General features: G+C 44.2%; 1 protein-coding gene across 1 annotated transcript in view; it reads right to left on the reverse strand.

Moving 5' to 3' along the window:
* Window positions 1-19,662, reverse strand: part of syt9b (synaptotagmin IXb) — a gene marked incomplete at its 3' end in the record, with an annotated part of 40,819 nt that continues 21,157 nt past the window's right edge. The window contains exons 4-8 of the mRNA XM_083763046.1: window positions 18,579-19,119; window positions 5,111-5,231; window positions 3,970-4,141; window positions 3,416-3,545; window positions 1-78 (exon numbers count right to left, since the gene is read on the reverse strand). Coding sequence (XP_083619172.1) covers window positions 1-78; window positions 3,416-3,545; window positions 3,970-4,141; window positions 5,111-5,231; window positions 18,579-19,119 — 1,042 coding nt within the window. The remainder of the gene's footprint in view (window positions 79-3,415; window positions 3,546-3,969; window positions 4,142-5,110; window positions 5,232-18,578; window positions 19,120-19,662) is intronic.

The following is a 19,662-nucleotide window of genomic DNA, read 5'->3' on the forward strand; positions in this document are numbered from 1 at the left end:
TCATGGTGAAGGCGGTGTCTTCAAAGAGTTGGTGGATCCTCCTTGGCTTCCACCCACTGCAGGCCCCTGTCCGACCCACTGGACAGAGATGGAGAGAAAGTGATTGCTCTGTCACTGCAATTACAAAACAGAACTGTAAAAAGTCGCACTCATGAGCTCACAAAGTCATACTGTAGGTTATTAAAGCCACAGTGAATTTGACTGCTCCTTGCTAGCAAGCTGACTGTCACTGTAATTACAAACACAGTACATATGGTATTACCTTCACCATCAAAGGACTTTATAGACACACTACTGTACAAGCGTACATGCCAGACTGTAGGTCAGTGGTTCTCAAAATGGGGTCTCGGTACCCCCCGGGGTCCTTGGGGGAGTTCCATAGGGTCTCCAGCATGTCCTTGACACCGAAAGGTATTAGTTTGAGAACCATAGGTGATGTTGAACATAACTGATAAGCTAATAAGGTGATGCTGTCATTTTAAAGTATGTACAAAGTGTACTGTATACAGTTGGTGACACACAATTCAGATTTCATCTGACACACGCGGAATGTTCTTTGCATTTCCGTTCTGTTATGGTGTTAAAAGCTATAAGCATTCTGCAATATTCCAATGAAATGCCACTGCGACCGAGGTGTTGTAGTGTTTGTGAGAGTTAGCACTTAGCAGTGATCTCTGCTGTGTGTGTGTGTGTGTGTGTGTGTGTGTGTGTGTGTGTGTGTGAGGGTGTGTGTGTGTGTGTGTGTGTGTGTGTGTGAGAGAGTTAGCAGTGATAACTGTGTGTGACTGTGTGTGTGTGTGTGTGTGTGTGTGTGTGTGTGTGTGTGTGTGTGTGTGTGTGTGTGTGTGTGTGTGTGTGTGTGTGCGAGAGAGAAAACATTATGCTGTATGTGTGAGAGCATGCATGTCGCGCGTATGTGTTTATATTTAAATCGGTGAAGCGATCAAGGCCAGTGAATGAATGATTGTTTTCAGTCTGATCAGACGACCAGTGAGCTAGAGAACACCTAGTGGCTCTAAAAGGGATCTACGTCGTGTAGACCTTCGTGTGTGTGTGTGTGTGTGTGTGTGTGTGTAGGCCTTCATGTGTGTGTCACCACGACCTACAGTATAGACGAATCCAGGAACGGGTCTCATGGTCGCAGCTTACGTATTTCCTGTAGGCAGATTCGACGTAGCTGCAGGGTTTAAACCCTCACCAGGCGCACCTCTTCCACTACAGTGAACGGCAGAGTGACTGATGTTAGTCTGTCTCAAACTTTACTCTTTTACCTGCTTTTTATGGTTGAGACGAAGCAGTGAAAGGTCCTGAAAGATACATAACGTCAGTCTTACCCAATACCCAATCTTTCTGTTTTATGAACACAAGGCTGCTGTATTTTATACCTCATACTAAGCATTTAAAGTATGAGGTATAAAGTACAGCAGCCTTGTGTTCATAAAACGGAAAGATTGGGTATTGGGTAAGACTGACGTTATGTATCTTTCAGGACCTTTCACTGCTTCGTCTCAAACATTACTCAATGGCTCTGGTCTCAGCCACCGCGGTGGACATTCAGTTTTTTTTTTTTTTTATGTTACCACTAATGTTGGAGCAGCCATAAACTACACAGGTTCATCTCGATGTTCTGGGCATGTTTGTAACCTCAGTCTTAATGGGCGGCTGTGGCTCAGGAGGTAGAGCAGGTCGTCCAATGATCCCTGGATCGGCGTTTCAAATCCCGGCTCCTCCTGTCCACATGTCGAAGTGTCTTTGGGCAAGACACTGAACCCTACATTGCCTCCAATGAGTTGGTCGGTTTGAGCTCGCCACCGTCGGTGTGTGAATGTGGGAAGTGAGGACGCTGGCGTTGACTGTTTTCCGCTTCACCTCCCAATGAATGGACCATTGTAAAGCGCTTTGAGCACTTGGAAAATCACTATAAAAATGCAGTCCATTATTATTATTAACCGGCCACATAGGTAGCTAACCCTAACCTCAGTCTTAACCTGCCACATACTGTAGGTAGCTAACCCTAACCTCAGTCTTAACCTGCCACATACTGTAGGTAGCTAACCCTAACCTCAGTCTTAACCGGCCACGCCCTGGAACACCCTCAAGGACCCCTGAGGGTCATATGTCATGTATTTTGTGATTTGATTGAATACGTTACTAACAGTTTGCATGGACATGAAGCACAGGGAAGTACAGTACAATACATGGTCTGCTAGGATGAATCCAAGGAAGCCTTGATGTACTCAATTCAACTCTCTCTCTCTCTCTCTCTCTTTCTCTCTCTCTACCTCTCATTTTGCTTCATTCATAGTACAGTTCAAGTACAGTCAATATGTGTATACATACAGTATATCATACAGTGTATGCATAATGTGTAAGGAGGGGACACATCTGCAGATGTATTGAGCTGTACAATAATAATCCATTAGCTTGCTGGTGGAAGGATGCTGCTACTAGGTCACTAATGGTCCTATAGAAGATATTGTGTACAGTACAAGTACACCACTCTATGGCGTCTGACAACTAAGAGAAAACACGTGGTGGTGAGCGGCACGTATCTGTACACTGTCAAATCCTGAGAGTACCTTTAGCACTGACGCTGTACAAATGGAAATGGAATCAAAGTAAGGGTCCATTTTGGTTCCATTTGTACACGCTCAGCATTACTATTATGTAGATGGGGAAAATGAATAAAGGAATTTACAGTGAGTGAGTGAGTGAGTGAGTGAATCCATCTATGGTGGGATGCTAAGTTTTAGCCACCTCCAAGAAAACCCAACCAATCCTGCAGCAACTGCAGTAACCTTGCATTTTGTTCGGAAAATGCACAGTGTGGATGATTAATGAGCTCGCTTGTGGCTATCGGCACCTGCAGTGAGGAATGCTAAAAACGCATTTCCGAACTCAGCCGATTAAGCATAAAAATAAGACAATTGATCACACCTGTTAAGACATTTCAGCTGGCATGCATGCAAATAATTCGACAGAATGTTATTGTCTCTCGACTGAATTTTAAGCATTTAATTTCCGTCCAAGCTGAATATCAATTGATAGCTCAACATGAATTTGCATGATTCAGTCCACAACTTCTGTGTCAGTGTCAGCATACTATGTTTGTACTAATGAGTGTGGTCTGGGAATTCAGAAATAGAATCTGTCTGTCTGTCTGTCTGTCTATCTGTCTCTGCCTGCCTGCCTGCCTGCCTGCCTGCCTGTGCCTGACTCCGTCTCTCTCTTTCTCACACTGCAAAATAGAAAATACATTGCTAACATGGCAACATGAAACCATATAGGCCTACACATTTAACTTTAATCATTCTTGTTTTGAGTTATGCATTTGTCTTTGTAGACAATATGTTAACAGACACACACACACACACACATACGCACACGCACACACACTCACATACACACACAGTACCTCTATGAGGGGATGCCAGTGTGCGATGGGCTTGCGAGGGTACGACAGCATCTCGCTCCAGTGTTCCCGGCCCAAACCCTCTGCGTCGTTGCCCACTCTGCACACTCCGATCACTTCATTGTGGCCGACCCTGTGAGACGAGACAGAAATCACAACGGGATCTGTCTAATTACATAGCCACTCTGTTCAGTATCTTCATTTCAGTAACTTTAATATCTCACAGTATGTGAGATAAAGCGGGACGTTTTCTGTTAAATGAATTAATAACACGGTACATATTATATTTAAACCATTTTGACCTGAGATCAGATTCTAAAAAGGTATTCTACATCCTGACAGTTTTCTGAAAAAGCTATTCTTCCATGTCAGTCGTTCTTTTGATTTTTCAAAAATAGCAGACCTACAAGCTCGTAGGTTGTAGGTCTTGTAGGTCTGCTATTTTTCAATAGCTAAAGCATAACATAATGCTGACACCAAAAGGGGTTCCCGCCCAGAATTGGTTAAGTTACACAATGACACAGCAGGAAGGCAGATCGACTGACGGCTGCACTAACCGATCATAATCCATGACCGCTATGAGGAGGCTGATCTGGTCGATGTTCTCCGGGGGGACATCGAACACGATGGCTTCATTGTACACTGGGTTCAGGGTGTTGCGTTTGGTCGAAGTCTTTCTTTTCTTCAGTCTCCGCCCCTCACACATCAGGGACACCTTAACGTATGGATCTGTAGAAAGGCATACAGTAATGTGATTATTATCCACTGTACACAATCCATGCCACCTGTTACAATAGAAACGCTGTGCTCAGGTGCCAGAGATATGGGACAAAATGAAAGAATAAATAACCGTGGGCGCATCCATGTGCACAATCGCGTGCACGTCCGATTAAAACAAATATATATATATTATTAATATTCTTTTTGCTGCTTAAAACATAACGTTCCTGGCACAGATTGGGTCATAAGTTTATTGTTTTTTTTTTTTTTACGACATAGTATTGTTAAAACAATTATTCTTTCATACCACTGTACAGGTCCGGAGGAAAGATTCTTTATTGACATGGAGTGCTAGATGAAACAAAATCCGGATGGAATGAATGGATGTTGACCAACCAGACGAACGGTGAGGCAGGACTCTTGACTGCACTCTTGATAACGCACATGAATACGTACTTCGTTATATACAGCCTTTCAGCCATTGGTTGCTCCACAACATTGAAGTTGAACGAAAGGGTCATGCAGCACGCAACAAAGTAGAAATGGCCCTGAGATGGATTTAAGACGGGGTCTTCATGATCAGATGTGACGCTGTTGCACTCGATATACATTGTGTGTTGGTGTTGGTGTTGGTGTTTATTTATATAGCACATTAAATAAATGAATTCATTATCATTATCATTACTTAACCCATTTAGGCACTGACGTCAAAATATTTCTTATGATTTTTCAAAAATAGCAGACCTACAAGTATTTTTCAATAGCTAAATGCTTAGTTAAAACACCAAAAGGGGTTTCCCGTCTAAAGGTTTGCAAGAATGCAAATTCCCATCGTTCATATAACAATATATGACATAATATATAACAATAAAAGAAGATACGTATACAGGGAAAAAAAGACGTGTTCCATTGTTCCTGCCATGTGACATCAATCACACAAAAGACCACAACAACAATACAGCAATGTGAGGTACAGACCAGAAGCGCCGGTGATATCCATGGCTTTGAGGTTTCTAGCTTTGATCATGGTAATGGTGAGTCTACCGGCCGTGGGGAGGTAGCACAGAGAGAACATCAGCTCCCCCAAGTCCACGTTGTCCTGGAAAACAAGGGCAGGAATATCTTTCACCATTTAACGGCATGTTAAAAACTATACAATTCCAGCTAATTCCGTATTTAGCATGTAACAGAAAGTCTCACATGTCTCACTCGCATACACACACACACACACACACACACACACACACAGATGGTTGATTACTATTAGTAACAGGGCCAAGAAACCCGGTCTCCAGGCCGTAGATAATCTAATAGTCCTCTTCCATCACGGCGCGTGACATTTATGCATTTTTTTAATTGTGAAGCATATATACATGATTTTTATTTGCTTGAACTGTGCTGAATCTTCTAGGAAAAAGCACGTATTGGATCTCGACTATGTTGGCAGATATCCTATTGAATAGGACATCACTAGTCACTATACTGCAGTTTAAGTTACAGCGGGGAGTCTGGTGTCATGAGTTACCTCACATCACCCTGGCTTTCCCTGAGAGGATCTCTCTCCTTTGCAGTGCATCCAGAACACGCTGATCAACACCTCTGAAAATAAGTTAGGGTGAGAATCTATAAGTCTTTAGAAAACACTAACTGGCACAGAAGGTTTCCATCAGGGAAATGGTCTGCTCTGTGATTTCCTCCTCTAGTTCATGCTGACAGCATAGTGTCAGACATTTGGAGTCAATGACGAACGATTTGTGAAGATAGATTCTATTGTATTGTTGCGTTAAACCCGGGCTGGTGCATAACCCATTCTGAACGGGCACCCATTTTGGTGTTGGCATCATGTTATGCTTTAGCTATTGAAAAATAGCAGATCTACAAGCTCATATCGCGCCACCGAGTGGCGCGATACGAGCTTGTAGGTCTGCTATTTTTGAAAAATCGAAGACACTTTTAGAATCTGATCTCAGGTCAGAATGGGTTAATAATTAAACTGTCAGGATGTAATAGACATTTTTAGAATCTGATCTCAGGTCAGAATGGGATAATGTAGCCCACAGCTTTACCAAGCAGGGGTCATCAATATGTCCATACACGGTGGCAAAGACTTGTCCTTGTCCTTGCATCTGGGTGACTGATTTCCACCGCAGGATGTCTGTCTGTCCTGTCTGTCTGTCTGTCTGTCTGTCTGTCTGTCTGTCTGTCTGTCTGTCTGTCTGTCTGTCTGTCTGTCTGTCTGTCTGTCTGTCTGTCTGTCTGTCTGTCTGTCTGTCTGTCTGTCTGTCTGTCTGTCTGTCCGCCCGCAGTCCAACTACTACTAGTCGTTCTCAAATGTTTTATTTTCAAGGACCTCCAAAACCCTGAGAAATTACAGACCTGTAGCTACTGTATATGGTCATTCATAGTTAGCTCTTTGTGTTTCTGGTAATATTATTTTCCACTCATTTTATATATCTGTGGCAAAAGAAAAGAAGACAATATTTGCCTCTGAGATGTAGTGGAGTAGAAAAGTACAGTGACGTGAGCGGCACTGTTATCACCATACATCACATTCCGTGCTCAGCCAGTCAGCTTGAGCACATTCCACGCACGTGCGCACGCACACACACACACACACACACACACACACACACACACACACACACACACACAGCCTCAAAATACAACACAGCTCAGTGTTAGGGAACGCTGTAGCAATTTACAATTTAGGCATTTAGCAGACGTTCTTAATCCAGAGTGATTTACATTAAGCAAGAACAAAAAAGCATGGGAATGCATCACATAAAAAGCATTTATCATGAAACATGCGTAAGCTAAGAACGTAACAGTGGAATATCTATATAATGAAACTATATTATAAACTATACATGTATACTATACTATGCTATACGTGTGGAAGACCCATACTGTAGATCCATAGATCCATAGACCCATAGATCCATAGACCCCAACGTAGCCGCAATGAAGTAATAAAGGGTCAAAGGGTGCAGATGAAGAACAGCTGCACTAATTGACGTCGTTAAGGCGTGCATGGCAACAGTTTGTGTCGCGTGTGATTTCACACGGACGGACGGACGGAGTGATGTTGTCTTGGACCGTTTCCAAAGCAGGAGGACCAAAGCGAGCCTATCATGCTGCTGTAGCAGTGAGGAACAATCTGTATTCCTTTGGAGGCAACTGTGATGGAGGGACCTTCAACAACATAGGACAGATGGATGTCCATGTCTTCAACACAGTGTCTTTATGCTGGAAGAAGTTACCTCCAGTGGAACCAGGAAGAGGAGACGGTCACCTTGAGGTTCCATCCATGCGTTGCGGCCACACAGCTGTGTTGGTTGAAGATACAGTCTACATCTGTGGAGGGTCTTGGGAAGGGCAGTATTACAATGTGCTTTATGCATTTGATGTTGACGCCCACAGATGGTTCCACCCAGGGTTTCTGGGACTGTTCCAGAGGAGAGGAGCTACCACTCAGCCTGTGTGTTGGAGAAGGTCATGTTTTTCCATGGAGGAAACAGCAAGCTGACTGGATACACAAATGTACAAGTTGGACACCAGCACAATGGTCTGGACTTTAATTAACACCAGAGGAACTCCACCTCCTTATTCATCAGCTCACTCTGCTACCATCATTGGTACCAAGATGTTTGTATTCAGGGGCTGTAGGGGGTACCAGGGGGGCTACAACACCATCAGAGTGTTTGACACAGAGACCAATCTCTGTCTGACTACACCTTCTGCACAACTTCTAACAGAAGGACGCTATTTTCATTCAGCATTTACCTACAATGGAGAGCTGTACATATTTGGTGGCTGGAACGGTAACCAGAACTTCAATGATGTGTGGAAATTCAGTCCAGAGACCTTCTCCTGGAAGAAGGTTGAGCCCAAGGGGAAAGGACCATGTCCAATGACTGGTATGTGCTGTTGCATTGTGGGAGATCGTATCATCCTCTTTGGAGGAAGGAAAGGATTTCACACTATCTATGATGAGATGTTCATCTTAGACTTGAGTCCTTGTCTTAAGACGTTATGTAAGCTAGAAGTTATTCAGTACACTTAGTCTGGACCAATCAGAACTCCCACACAACATCAGGTGGGAACTGGCAGCCATGGCAACAAACAGACGACAACAACAACCGAGACCACATTCCAGATGAAGGAACAGCAGAAAGATCAAGAAATGATGGATCAACATCTCATCCCACCTGATGGTGAGCCACCTCTCAGCATCACTTACTGAGATTCAAACCTCAGGAGACTCCTTCTCTCCAGGCAGGCTCTCTAACCATTCAGCTAGGCATCAAACAATGACAATTGTTCCGTCCAACACAATGCGGTGTAAACACAAACCTGTGTCTGTATGTTCCAAACTGAACACGGTGGAACTCTCTTTATTGTATATTTATTTCTATGATCTTTTTTTATTTCAAGGACCAAGGAGTCCTGAAAGGTAGAGCAGGTCGTCCAATGATCCATGGGTCGGCGGTTCGAATCCCGGCTCCTCCTGTCTACATGTCGAAGTGTCCTTGGGCAAGACACTGAACCCCAAATTGCTCCCGATGTGCTGGTTGGTACCTTGCATGGCTTCCGCCGCAATCGGTGTATGAATGTGTGTGTGAATGGGTGAATGTAATGCACAATCTATGTAAAGCGCTTTGGATAAAGGCGCTATATAAATGCACCATTTACCATTTTATCTGGTACACAGCAAGCTAAAAGGAATCAACACACCAGCACGCCAGAGACCAGAATACTTCAAACCCAAACAAATAGTTAAAAATAGAACTACAAACGCACGTTGGAGATGAAACAACAGATAACAGCCAGCACCAGCAACTGTGTTTATTTAATCACATGTGAAAAATGTGGCTTACAATATGTCAGAGAAACGAGTAAAACAATAGCTGCAAGGCTGAGACAACACAAATACAATATTAACAATGCAAAAAAGACAACTAAAAGGATTGTTCAACATTACATGGCACACGGCATTGAAGCTCTAAAAGTATCTGGACTTCAACACAACCCCAACTGGACAGTAGGACAAAGACATTTTAATGGGAAACAGTGGATTAGGAACCTCAACACAGATTTTCCTGGAGGTTTAAACATGCCAAAATATTAGACAAGTTGTTTTGATTTTGTACCAAAACTCCACAGCCATATACATGCTAAACACAGCCAACAATCAATGGAAATCAGACTTTGAATATAGGGGGAAATTAGCACATTCCACACCAAGCCAACCTGGGACTCGAAGCAAGAGTGTACAGTGCACTGAAGTACCCTCAGTCAACCCCCGCCATCTTGGCCCACTCTCTCTCTCTCTCTCTCTCTCTCGCTCACTCACTGCCTTGCTCTCTCCCACAATGTTAATGCTAAGTTAGTAAAGTTACACCTATTTTATGTAAATAACATGCTAAAATGTGCAGCATTGGGAGGTAAAGGGGAGACACTTTAATTGTGAAGGGACGACAGGATGAGGAAAGGTGTTGTTGTTGCTAATTGTCGAGAGTAATGGCTGCGTGTGATATTGAACAGTCAAACTATTCGTATCGACATACGGCTGTATCAACAAAATAATTATGTCATAGGTATATGGGGGCCTCATATTTGGTCTTGAAACGGGCCTCCAGATTCCTAAGGCCGCCCCTGACTCCACTACATCTCAGACATTTCCAAATGTCTCTACTGTACAGACATTTGGAAATACTTCAATAAAGTAAAAGTACCACAAAATTGTACTTGGGTGCAGTACTTGAGTAAATGTAGGCTACCCAGTTAATTTACACCACTGTTCCTCGCCACTCTGGCTTCTGGTTGCGATGGATGCAGTGGCCGGCGGTATCGATGTGAGTTGTGACACAGACTGAGAGATCTGAACTGTGTCCATGACATGAGTAATACACAGGATGTTAATGATTCTGTGTTCGGCAGTTAGTCCCTGTCAGCGCTAATATCACCCAGGATATGTAGTTAAAGGTCAGCTGTAATTGTAGCACTGGAAAATAAGTGTGCCCACTTAAGCAGCAATGAGTGGTCTCCTTCTGGCGCCACGCTGAGAATGATGAATTGGAAGCCGTCTGCTGGGGGACCCAGCAGGTGAATGTCACACACACACACACACCACCCACACAGGCACACACACACACACACACACACACACAGACACACCGATGCTTCTGTGAGACTCTTGCCTCTTCCCAACATCACTGGGAATCAAATTAACGAAATGAGTTGATTCATCACAGTTGTCAACACGCATACCCCCCCCACATGCACACACGCACGCACACGCACGCACGCACAGACACAAATACAGACACAAACACCAAGAGCAAAGGCTTTGTCCAATATCAATGAGAATGTTAATAGCAAAATGAGTTAATCCATCATGTCTTGACAAGGGCAAAAGCATCCCCATCAAACTCACGGTCATGTTATGCTTAGCCTAGACCATATAGACCCCGTACAACCTCTGTTCCAGTCTCCAAGGAATCACACAGCGTACACACACACAGCACGCACAGTGCGCACAGCGCGCGCGCACACACACACACACACACACACACACACACACACACACAGAGATGGTTGATTACTAGTAACGGGGCCAAGAAACCCGGTCTCCAGGCCATAGATAATCTAATAGTCTTCTTCCATCACAACGCGTGCACACACACACACACACCCACACACTTACTTTGGTTTTCAGACTATGAAATACCCATTCCCCACTCTTATGAGCACTCAAATCAAGTCTGCGGCTGGAGACTACGGTCACTTGTACTCAGCCAATGAAATTAGACTGGCGCTCTAAAGGGCCTCTAATATTGCAGCGGGAGTGTGGATGGACACTGGACAGTCCATCAATTAGAATACTAGCACCTTCACTCCCAGCGCAACCTTTCTGGGAGCCTTGCTGCACCATCTGTACCTCTAATGACCCCTGTCTCATTCTTCTGTCTGTCTCCTCCAGTGCACGGTGAAAGATTTACTCGGATGAAATAAACTGCCCACAAAAAGTTCGGAAATGTAACCTTCTTCTGAGGTTTTGGCAAAAGTATTTTAAATGCTTTAAGTTTGAATGGAATAATGGAAAAGAGTCAATCAGAACTGACATTCATTGAAAGGGAGAGTTAAGCCTATAGCTTCTATATGCCTTGGAATGTGTTCTGAGGAATGTGGAATGTGTTCTGAGTTTTTCTGTTCAAACCTTTTATAGACACGTTTGAAGGACCATGGCCAAGACTTTTAATGTTAAAATTATGTTATAAATAATGTCATAATACCTTTAATGTCCTGAATACAAAGGACCATGATGGAAACAACACATGAGGACTTATTTGGGTTATCCTTTTAGCATTCTTTTGTATAAATCTGTGCCGCTGTGCCTTTTGTTTTTGTTGCAAAATGTTAAAGTATTCAACTATTCAATCAATCAGTCTCACAATACTGACTTGATACTGACCATGATTTTGATATGATACTGACCATGATACTGACACTGTGGTGTGACTAAGTATGAATGGGGCTGTACCGATGAGAGATGACTGAAGTGGAGAATGCGTTCAGCTCACCTAACCACTGGACGTCCTTTTACAATACATCAGAGAAGAGCCACAGTCATGGTGTCTGACTGTCTGCAATCTGCATGACTGGACATGGTGGAAGTAAATAATGTGTGGCCTAGCCTGGGACGAACTGTCGCTGTTTAAATAAATACACACTGGCAGAATTAGGCTAAACTAGATTAGTCCGCCACAATAGCACGCACAGAATGAAACTGCATGATGGGCGGCGGCGGTGGCTCAGGGGTAGAGTGCCTGGATGGCTGCCAGTTCGAACCCGGGCTCCCCCAGAGTTACTGTCGAAGTGTCCTTGAGCAAGACACTGAACCCCTAATTGCTCCCGATGTGCTAGTTGGTGCCTTGCATGGTTTCCGCTGCCATCGGTGTATGAATGTGTGTGTGAATGGGTGAATGTAATGCACAATCTCTGTAAAGCGCCTTGGATAAAGGCGCTATATAAATGCACCATTTATGATGAAGTGGTGGTCTTCAAGTGGTGTTCAAATGAAGGAAAACATTGAGAACTGACTCACTCATGACTCACTATACCTGACACTGTTGCTAACCATCTTTTTCCAAAGCATATTGTGGGTTGTTCATATCAATACCAACTTCCAGAGATTGTAGGGATTCATTGTGTTTGTGCATGTGTGTGTGTGTGTGTGTGTGTGTGTGTGAGAGAGAGAAGATGTTGCATTTTAAAGATACAATCTATAACTTTTATTTTGTGTCAATGGAGGCAGGTAATTGCAAAAATGTATACGAACTACTGTATAGAGATGTCTTGTCCAATCTGGTGTGCTAGTCTGCTTCAAATAACTTGTCCTACCTTGTGACAACATAGTAAAGTTGAAGAGTATAGGGATACCACCTCCAACCACTATATTTGTACTAACATAATACTGTACTGTAGTATTGTTGCGACCATACCTGTCCAAACCTGTCCGCAGCTCCGTCACTCACGCCTCCATATATGTTGTCAGTCGTGACACACTCCATATATGGCCGTCTCCGAGTCCATATGAAGATCACGATCATGTCGATCTGACATCGTCAAACCCTTTACACTCAAGAGTCAAGACACGCTATATATGGCCATGAACCCTGGCCATAGCTGGCCGTTTGCATTGTGTATTTTTTGGTCAATGAAAAACAGAAATATATGGGAATGTCGATACAGGTATATGGCCATATTGTGAGATCATGTGGTTGCCGCGACGCGAGTCACACTTGCAAGTGAACCAAGTTGGTACAACACATGGATCTCCATATGTGGACCTATAGCCTCGGAAACCCAGACGTTTTTATTTCCAGGGAGAAAAAAAAAAGTCTGGGTCCGAGTCCACTACAATTCGGCGCAAACGTTGATCACTCTCTGCTGATTTCTGATCGTCTGCACCTTTGTTAAATTGACGCACACGCACACCCGTACACACAAACACTCCTCTCTCTCTCTCTCTGTCGCTCTAATTAATTAGTCTCATGTCCAGCAGCTGCGCACAGTTTCTCCCGGCGGATCCTGCCGGGAGCTGCCTATGCCATAGAAAGCATAGGTGAGTTCCAGGCTATATGTGGACCTAACTATCATCACGACACTGACCTCATCGAACCCTTGATAGCCATACATGGTGAGACATACTAGATCTACATATATGCAGCAACTCTACATCTGACCAGATTAATAGTTTAACTAGCTGCTTCTCAACTGTGCCGTGTTAGGAAGCTCTGTTGTTTCAGCGCAGGTCGCTTACTGGTCTTACTGGTATTAATACTCTAGTATGTATTGTAGATTTAATACGCGAAATGATTTGAAAAGTCTGAAAAAGATCCCGTACATTCTCGAGAGCCTTCTAGTCATTTAGAACAGGGTTGTTTGTCCATATCTCCGCCTGTCTACCGATATTTGTATCTCTTGTCTCCACAAACGAATACTATGCAAAGCGAACCACACAGCTCACCTCACGCTGCAATGTGCATAAAGCCAACCATAAAGCAAAGTTCCACAGTACGTGATCAGCATTATCACACACATCTCACGTTATCACATCAATGGCATGCTTCATTCACAAACTGCAACGGTTAGAATATTTTAGTTACATTATGATGCAGAAACAAATTTCAGTATCAGTTACACACATATATCATCTGAGCCACCCACTGGCTCTACACGGACTCAAATGTCTCACTTAGTCAATAAGACAAAGGAGGCGAACCTCCCAATAAATTCAATAAAGGAACCTCCTTTATTGAATTAAAGACACACACACACATGCACGCACACGTGCACATGCACATGCACATGCTGTGCGAGCGCACACACACACGCACACGCATGCCATGCACATGTTGACCCCATTCATCAAAAGTCCTAATTACATTCCAACCAGACGACGATGGTCGATCTTATTGACTGACCCTTAGAAGAGCTACAGATTACAGTGCCTCTGAACTCTTGATTGTGTTTGCCTCCGTTAATCTTTCACTGATTAACAATGGAGCATGACTTTTGGCTTAACAACAATAAATATGTTCTTAAAAAAGAAATCTATTGACCCCCAAGAACCCAGGCATCCCTCAATTATAGCCTCAAAGTAATTGAAAGTTTATCATGACCTACGTTTGCGCGCTAACTCTCAGGAATAATGGGTCAAACAACTCAATACATGAGCAAAACTTCTCGGGAAACGACAGGGCAATAATTACCGGTACGTAATTGCAAAAGAATTGGTCAGTTAACGTGGTTTTCCAGTTGGTTGGTTAGACCAGGGTCCATAACAATACAACAAAGAAGAGTAAGGAATACTGAGGTGTTTCTCTCCCACATCTTCTATGTCCCATCTCCCCCTTCCCCCAATAGACAAGCAATCATCGGTCCTCCAGAGACATGTATCCAGTCCATAAAAAAACAAATGAGTGGGTAGTGTACTCCCCTATGTATTCCTCCTTTATTGGGACATTTGAAAGATAGAGGGATATGCACTGGAAGGCAGCCTGGGGAGATAGTTACATGCTCATATATTAGGCAGCCTGGGGAGATAGTTACATGCTCATATATTAGGCAGAGGTTTCTCCAGAGGAGGGGCCGGGTATCCAATCATTCTATAACCTACCTATGACCTATGTTCATATATACTGTAGCTCAATCAAAACAAGCAAGACATGTATAATATATAATATGTATTCTTGCCACAGCGGGTACAAGCTCAGCACGTTTCAACATACAGTACTGTGCATATACAGTACTGTGATCAACAACAAAGTGTATACAATAAATGCGAAATTGCATCTGAGCCAGTCTTTTATCTGGAGTGCCACCTTTTGTGGTATTTGATTTAAGTTGTATTTATTTATAGCATGAGCACGCACTGCTTAAACTAAGGGCAGCTTCCAAAGGAAGCTCACTGCTTTTTACCTGTATACGAGGAGCTTGTCTATGTGTAACTCATATTTGTCAACAATAGCCAGGCAGCATATTATCCTATCCCAGTCCATACAATGTACTTTGTATGTATACCAAACATGTATATGCACGTATGCATGACTGTAGCAATGATTAATCTTCATAAACCAGAGGTTGGACCAGAGCAGGGTGCCTCCTACATACTGTGAGGTCCCAAGGGTGCTAACCCGGTTATGCCTGGGGCGGAACGAAACGGAGAGATGATGTCATCGTGGCACGCAAACTTAAAAGATAAAAAGAAGAACCTAATTTCTGCTCTTACATAGAAATGTAGTGATCCACCGAATATTCGGCCGCAGAAAATGGCAAAAAAATGCATTTGCGGCCTATTCGGTTTCGGCCCGAATAGGCAGAAAATATATCACAGAATACTTTAGTGTATGCAATTAATGCATTCAAAAGAGCTGAATAAATGTTTTATGGACCCATAATAGTGATTATTATTTAAGTTAAGTTTTGCCATAAATTAGGTACCGTATTTTTTCCTACCATTGCTGTCATGGCAGTACCTTAAAGCTTTAAGGTTAAAGCTATAGCTTTAAGGTACTGTTTCCTATATTCGGTATTCGGTTTCAGCCAAGAATTTCCCTTTCGGTGCATCACTAGAAATGTAAATCACACATGCACACACATGCACGCACAAATGCACTAGTAGGCGGTGCGGTAGCAGGGGGGTCGCACGCGCACGGCATGCGGTACAGCAGCCAAACCGCTATTAATTAAAACTTTCTTTTTGTCCCTCGCTTGCTGAGCTCAACCCAGCCGATCGAAGCTATATAGGCAGTGGAGCAATTAGGGGACACATTGCTGACTTGGCCTGGTGAATGTTACCTGTGGCAACCATGGGGCCTCTAGCTCCCCAGGCGGGCTCACTATAACCCTTCAGCTATGGCCGCCCTCAAATTGTATAAATACATATAATAATATGTATAATATGAATGGTCCATCGTGTGACGTGCTAGTAGGCTGTAGGTGTAGACACAGTGGATTGTTTAAAGCCAATGGGCGAGCTATTTTAACGTCATTGGACGGGCTAGCAATTGAATGTCATGTAAATGCTCGTCATTTCTCCAGGGTGCCCGGGCCGAGGAGGAACATGCAGTGTGTGTGTGTGTGTGTGTGTGTGTGTGTGTGTGTGTGTGTGTGTGTGTGTGTGTGTGTGTGTGTACATGTGCGTGCGTGCGTGCGTGCGTGCGTGCGTGCGTGCGTGCGTGCGTGCGTGCGTGCGTGCGTGCGCATGCCCTTCTTTAGCAGTACAACAGCTATAGTCAGCTATTGGGCTATAAATAAAGCATGTATGGAATGGTATTAATAACTACTCAATTTAATTTCATAATCCAGTAAATCAATGCATACTTAGTCTGAAAGACACATTTTGATCAAATAAGAGATCACCTGTCACATTTCTTACTACTTAGAAACATGTGTGAGTGCTGCAATCAAACAAGAAGTCATGGCTGTAGAACATGATGAAGAGATACCGGTATTTTAATTGCAGTATGCAAATTGGATCAGAAACCAAATCGAATGCTTTAGCCTCATTTCTGAGTTGTGATGCACGCACGCCACGCCACAGCGCGCACGCACACACGCACGCACGCACGCACGCACACACACACACACTGGTTGGTTTGCCTCAGGGGAGATTCGTGCTATTTATATTGACCTTATTTGGTGGGTGTTGCCAATAGATTGTGGGTGATAGCATTTATGAATAAACAACGTGAGTGAGTGAGTGAGTGTGTGAGTGTGTGTGTGTGCGTTTGAGGGGGGCGGGGGCTCGATGCAACTAAGCTTTTATCATTATTCATTGCTTTGGAGACATATTGAAGTTTAATTGCTTCACAAAGCCCTTGTGTTTTTCCTGTCATTACGAACGTGTCTAATAGAAATCTGGATGCGAGTCATTCCCTCTAGACTAGAGTGTTAGCCCATTCATCTCTTGTCCATTGGCCTACAAGACACATAAATGTATTAATTATAATTTCCAAAGTACTTCTCATCATGGACACAATAAAGGTGATCTTGAAAAGCTGAGTCACCTGGTATTTCCTTCTGAATGCATTACCATGATGCAATGGAAAGAAATGCAATCTGAAATGCAACTTTATTGTAGAGACTTAAATAAAGTTTTAACATTCCTGTGGAATGCATTTGCAGGGAGACATTCTCCCTGCAAATGCATTTGCTGGCGCAAATGGGGGGCGCCAGTAAACCTAGACCACTGGGTACTTTGTGCGTCTTGGAAAGTCTGGTGACGCGAGGTTGATTAGGTGCGTCTTCTCTTGATTCTAGCGTTCACGCACATGCACCGTTCCGTTCCGTCCCTGCGCGTGCACGTCAAAATATTACTGGTACCACGTTCTATACGAGCATGACACCACTGCTCATGTTCCTCCAATGCAGGTCTTTCTAATTATAGAGACACTGTTAGTTCTGCTAGTCTGCTACTTCAACAGTAGCCTACACCAATTTGTACCATTTGAGTTGCCAGCCTGTTTAGTGCAGCTTCATCACTGACTGAACACGGCAGTGGAGTCATTAAAAGTTAAAAGTTAAAAGTTTGACAGGGACGCCATGCTGTTATTACTGTAGATGCCATGTCTTCTTTATATGCTGTATATTAAAAGAAAATACTCCAGTAGACCAAAGAATATGGTAGCAGCACCCCATAGTGAGTTACACCAAAACATCGTTTTCTGACCCAGGGGCGTATTATCCCCCACCAAAATTTTACAAAATCAATGGCCAATGAAGGGCCCCAGACGCCCTTTTCAGGGTGTCAAACCTAGTACCGCACGGGGTCCTTCCCCGAAGGGCCCCTGAGAGCCAAGGGCCCCTGGGCCACGGCCCCAATGGCTAATTTGTCCCTGTTCTGACCTTGCACTGCATTATTGTTTCACAGTTCCATTCACTCGCAGAAAGACTAACTGACTGACTTAGAGGCTGTATCTCGGTGAATAATGTAATGCTGTGTGTATATCTACATGTCAAAGCAAACTCACTCTAATGCCAGCCTAGATTTGGGTCACTAGTAACCCCCCAGTGTCTCCTAGCGCATTCATTAAACATTAACATAATCTAAGTATATTTCGCTGTTTCTGCCTCTCAGAACCACAGAGGACTTCCCTTGCTGGCTGGGAAAATGAGATACTAATGCATTGATATGTCTCCTTAACCACCTGCTGTTGTGACATGGGATCCAGGCAGGCCGGGTACAGTTAAGTTAGCTGCCTCTTAAATGGGTCAAACTACTGATATGCTACTGATCTATTGAACTTTCTGTGTGTGTGTGTGCGTGTGTGCGTGTGTGTGTGTGCGTGTGTGTGTGTGTGTGTGTGTGTGTGCGTGTGCATGAGCGCGTGCGAGAGAGATTAACGGTTAAAGAAATAGACAAAGCGGAGCATCTTACCGAGGTTACATATTGAATTTCCCGGCACAGTTTTGTCTCCCGTGGGAAGTCGGCGAGGTCCAGGAAGCTGTCGACGACCACCTGGCCAATCAGGTCGTGGCGGGAGAACCTGTCAAAGTCGTACACGCTGAAGTGCAGCTTGCGACTCGGCAGGTCGCCGTACGCCACGGGGAAGAGGAACACCTCGTCGAACACGGGGTTGAGGGTCTTGCGGTGCACCTTGGTCTGGTGCTTGGTCTTGCGGTCGGGCAGCAGGTAGATCTTGACGTACGGGTCGGAGGTGCCCGAGAAGTCCTTGGCGGGCAGGTCCAGGGCCTTGTGGATCTTCACGATCAGCTGCTCCATGTCGCAGTCGAACTTCAGGATGAAGAGGAGGCGCCCGCAGCCGTTGTCCCGGCGGCCGTCCTCGCCGTCCACCGAGCGCTGCTTGTAGAGCTCCGGCTTGATGCGGCCCAGGCCGGACAGGGACTCCTGGCGCTGGAACTGGGCGGGGTTGAAGTCTGGGTTGGACAGGTTCATCTGGCGACGGATGGAGTTGTGGCTGTAACAAAGGAACGAAGCACCTCGAGTCATTTGTGACGCGCTGCGAGCGTGCGACCAGTTTGCCTATAGAGAGGCTGTATGTGCGAGGATGTGATTATACTGACGATGCAACCTTGACCCATTCTGACCTGAGATCAGATTCACACGAGGTTTCCGCCGGACACACACTGGTCTGACGAACCCATTCTGACCCGAGATCAGATTCTAAAAAATGTCAGTCGTTCTTCGATTTTTCAAAAATGGCAGACCTACAATCTCGTATCGCGCCACTCGGTGGCGCGATATGAGCTTGTAGATCTGCTATTTTTCAATAGCTAAAGCACGACATGATGCCAACAGCAAAATGGGTTCCCGGTCAGTTAATACATTTATATCCATGTTCACGTTACAATACTTGATGCTTGCCCCTCTCCGCCAACCAGGACACCGGGACATCCATCAATGTTGTTGTAGCGCGGCACTACATGAACATTGTTGAACAATTATACAGACCAACCAACAGTGTGGCTTATGCTGCTTACATTACAACATGAAGCTAAAC

Source organism: Protomyctophum parallelum (assembly GCF_964188405.1).
Source record: "Protomyctophum parallelum genome assembly, chromosome: 4".
NCBI lineage: Eukaryota > Metazoa > Chordata > Actinopteri > Myctophiformes > Myctophidae > Protomyctophum > Protomyctophum parallelum.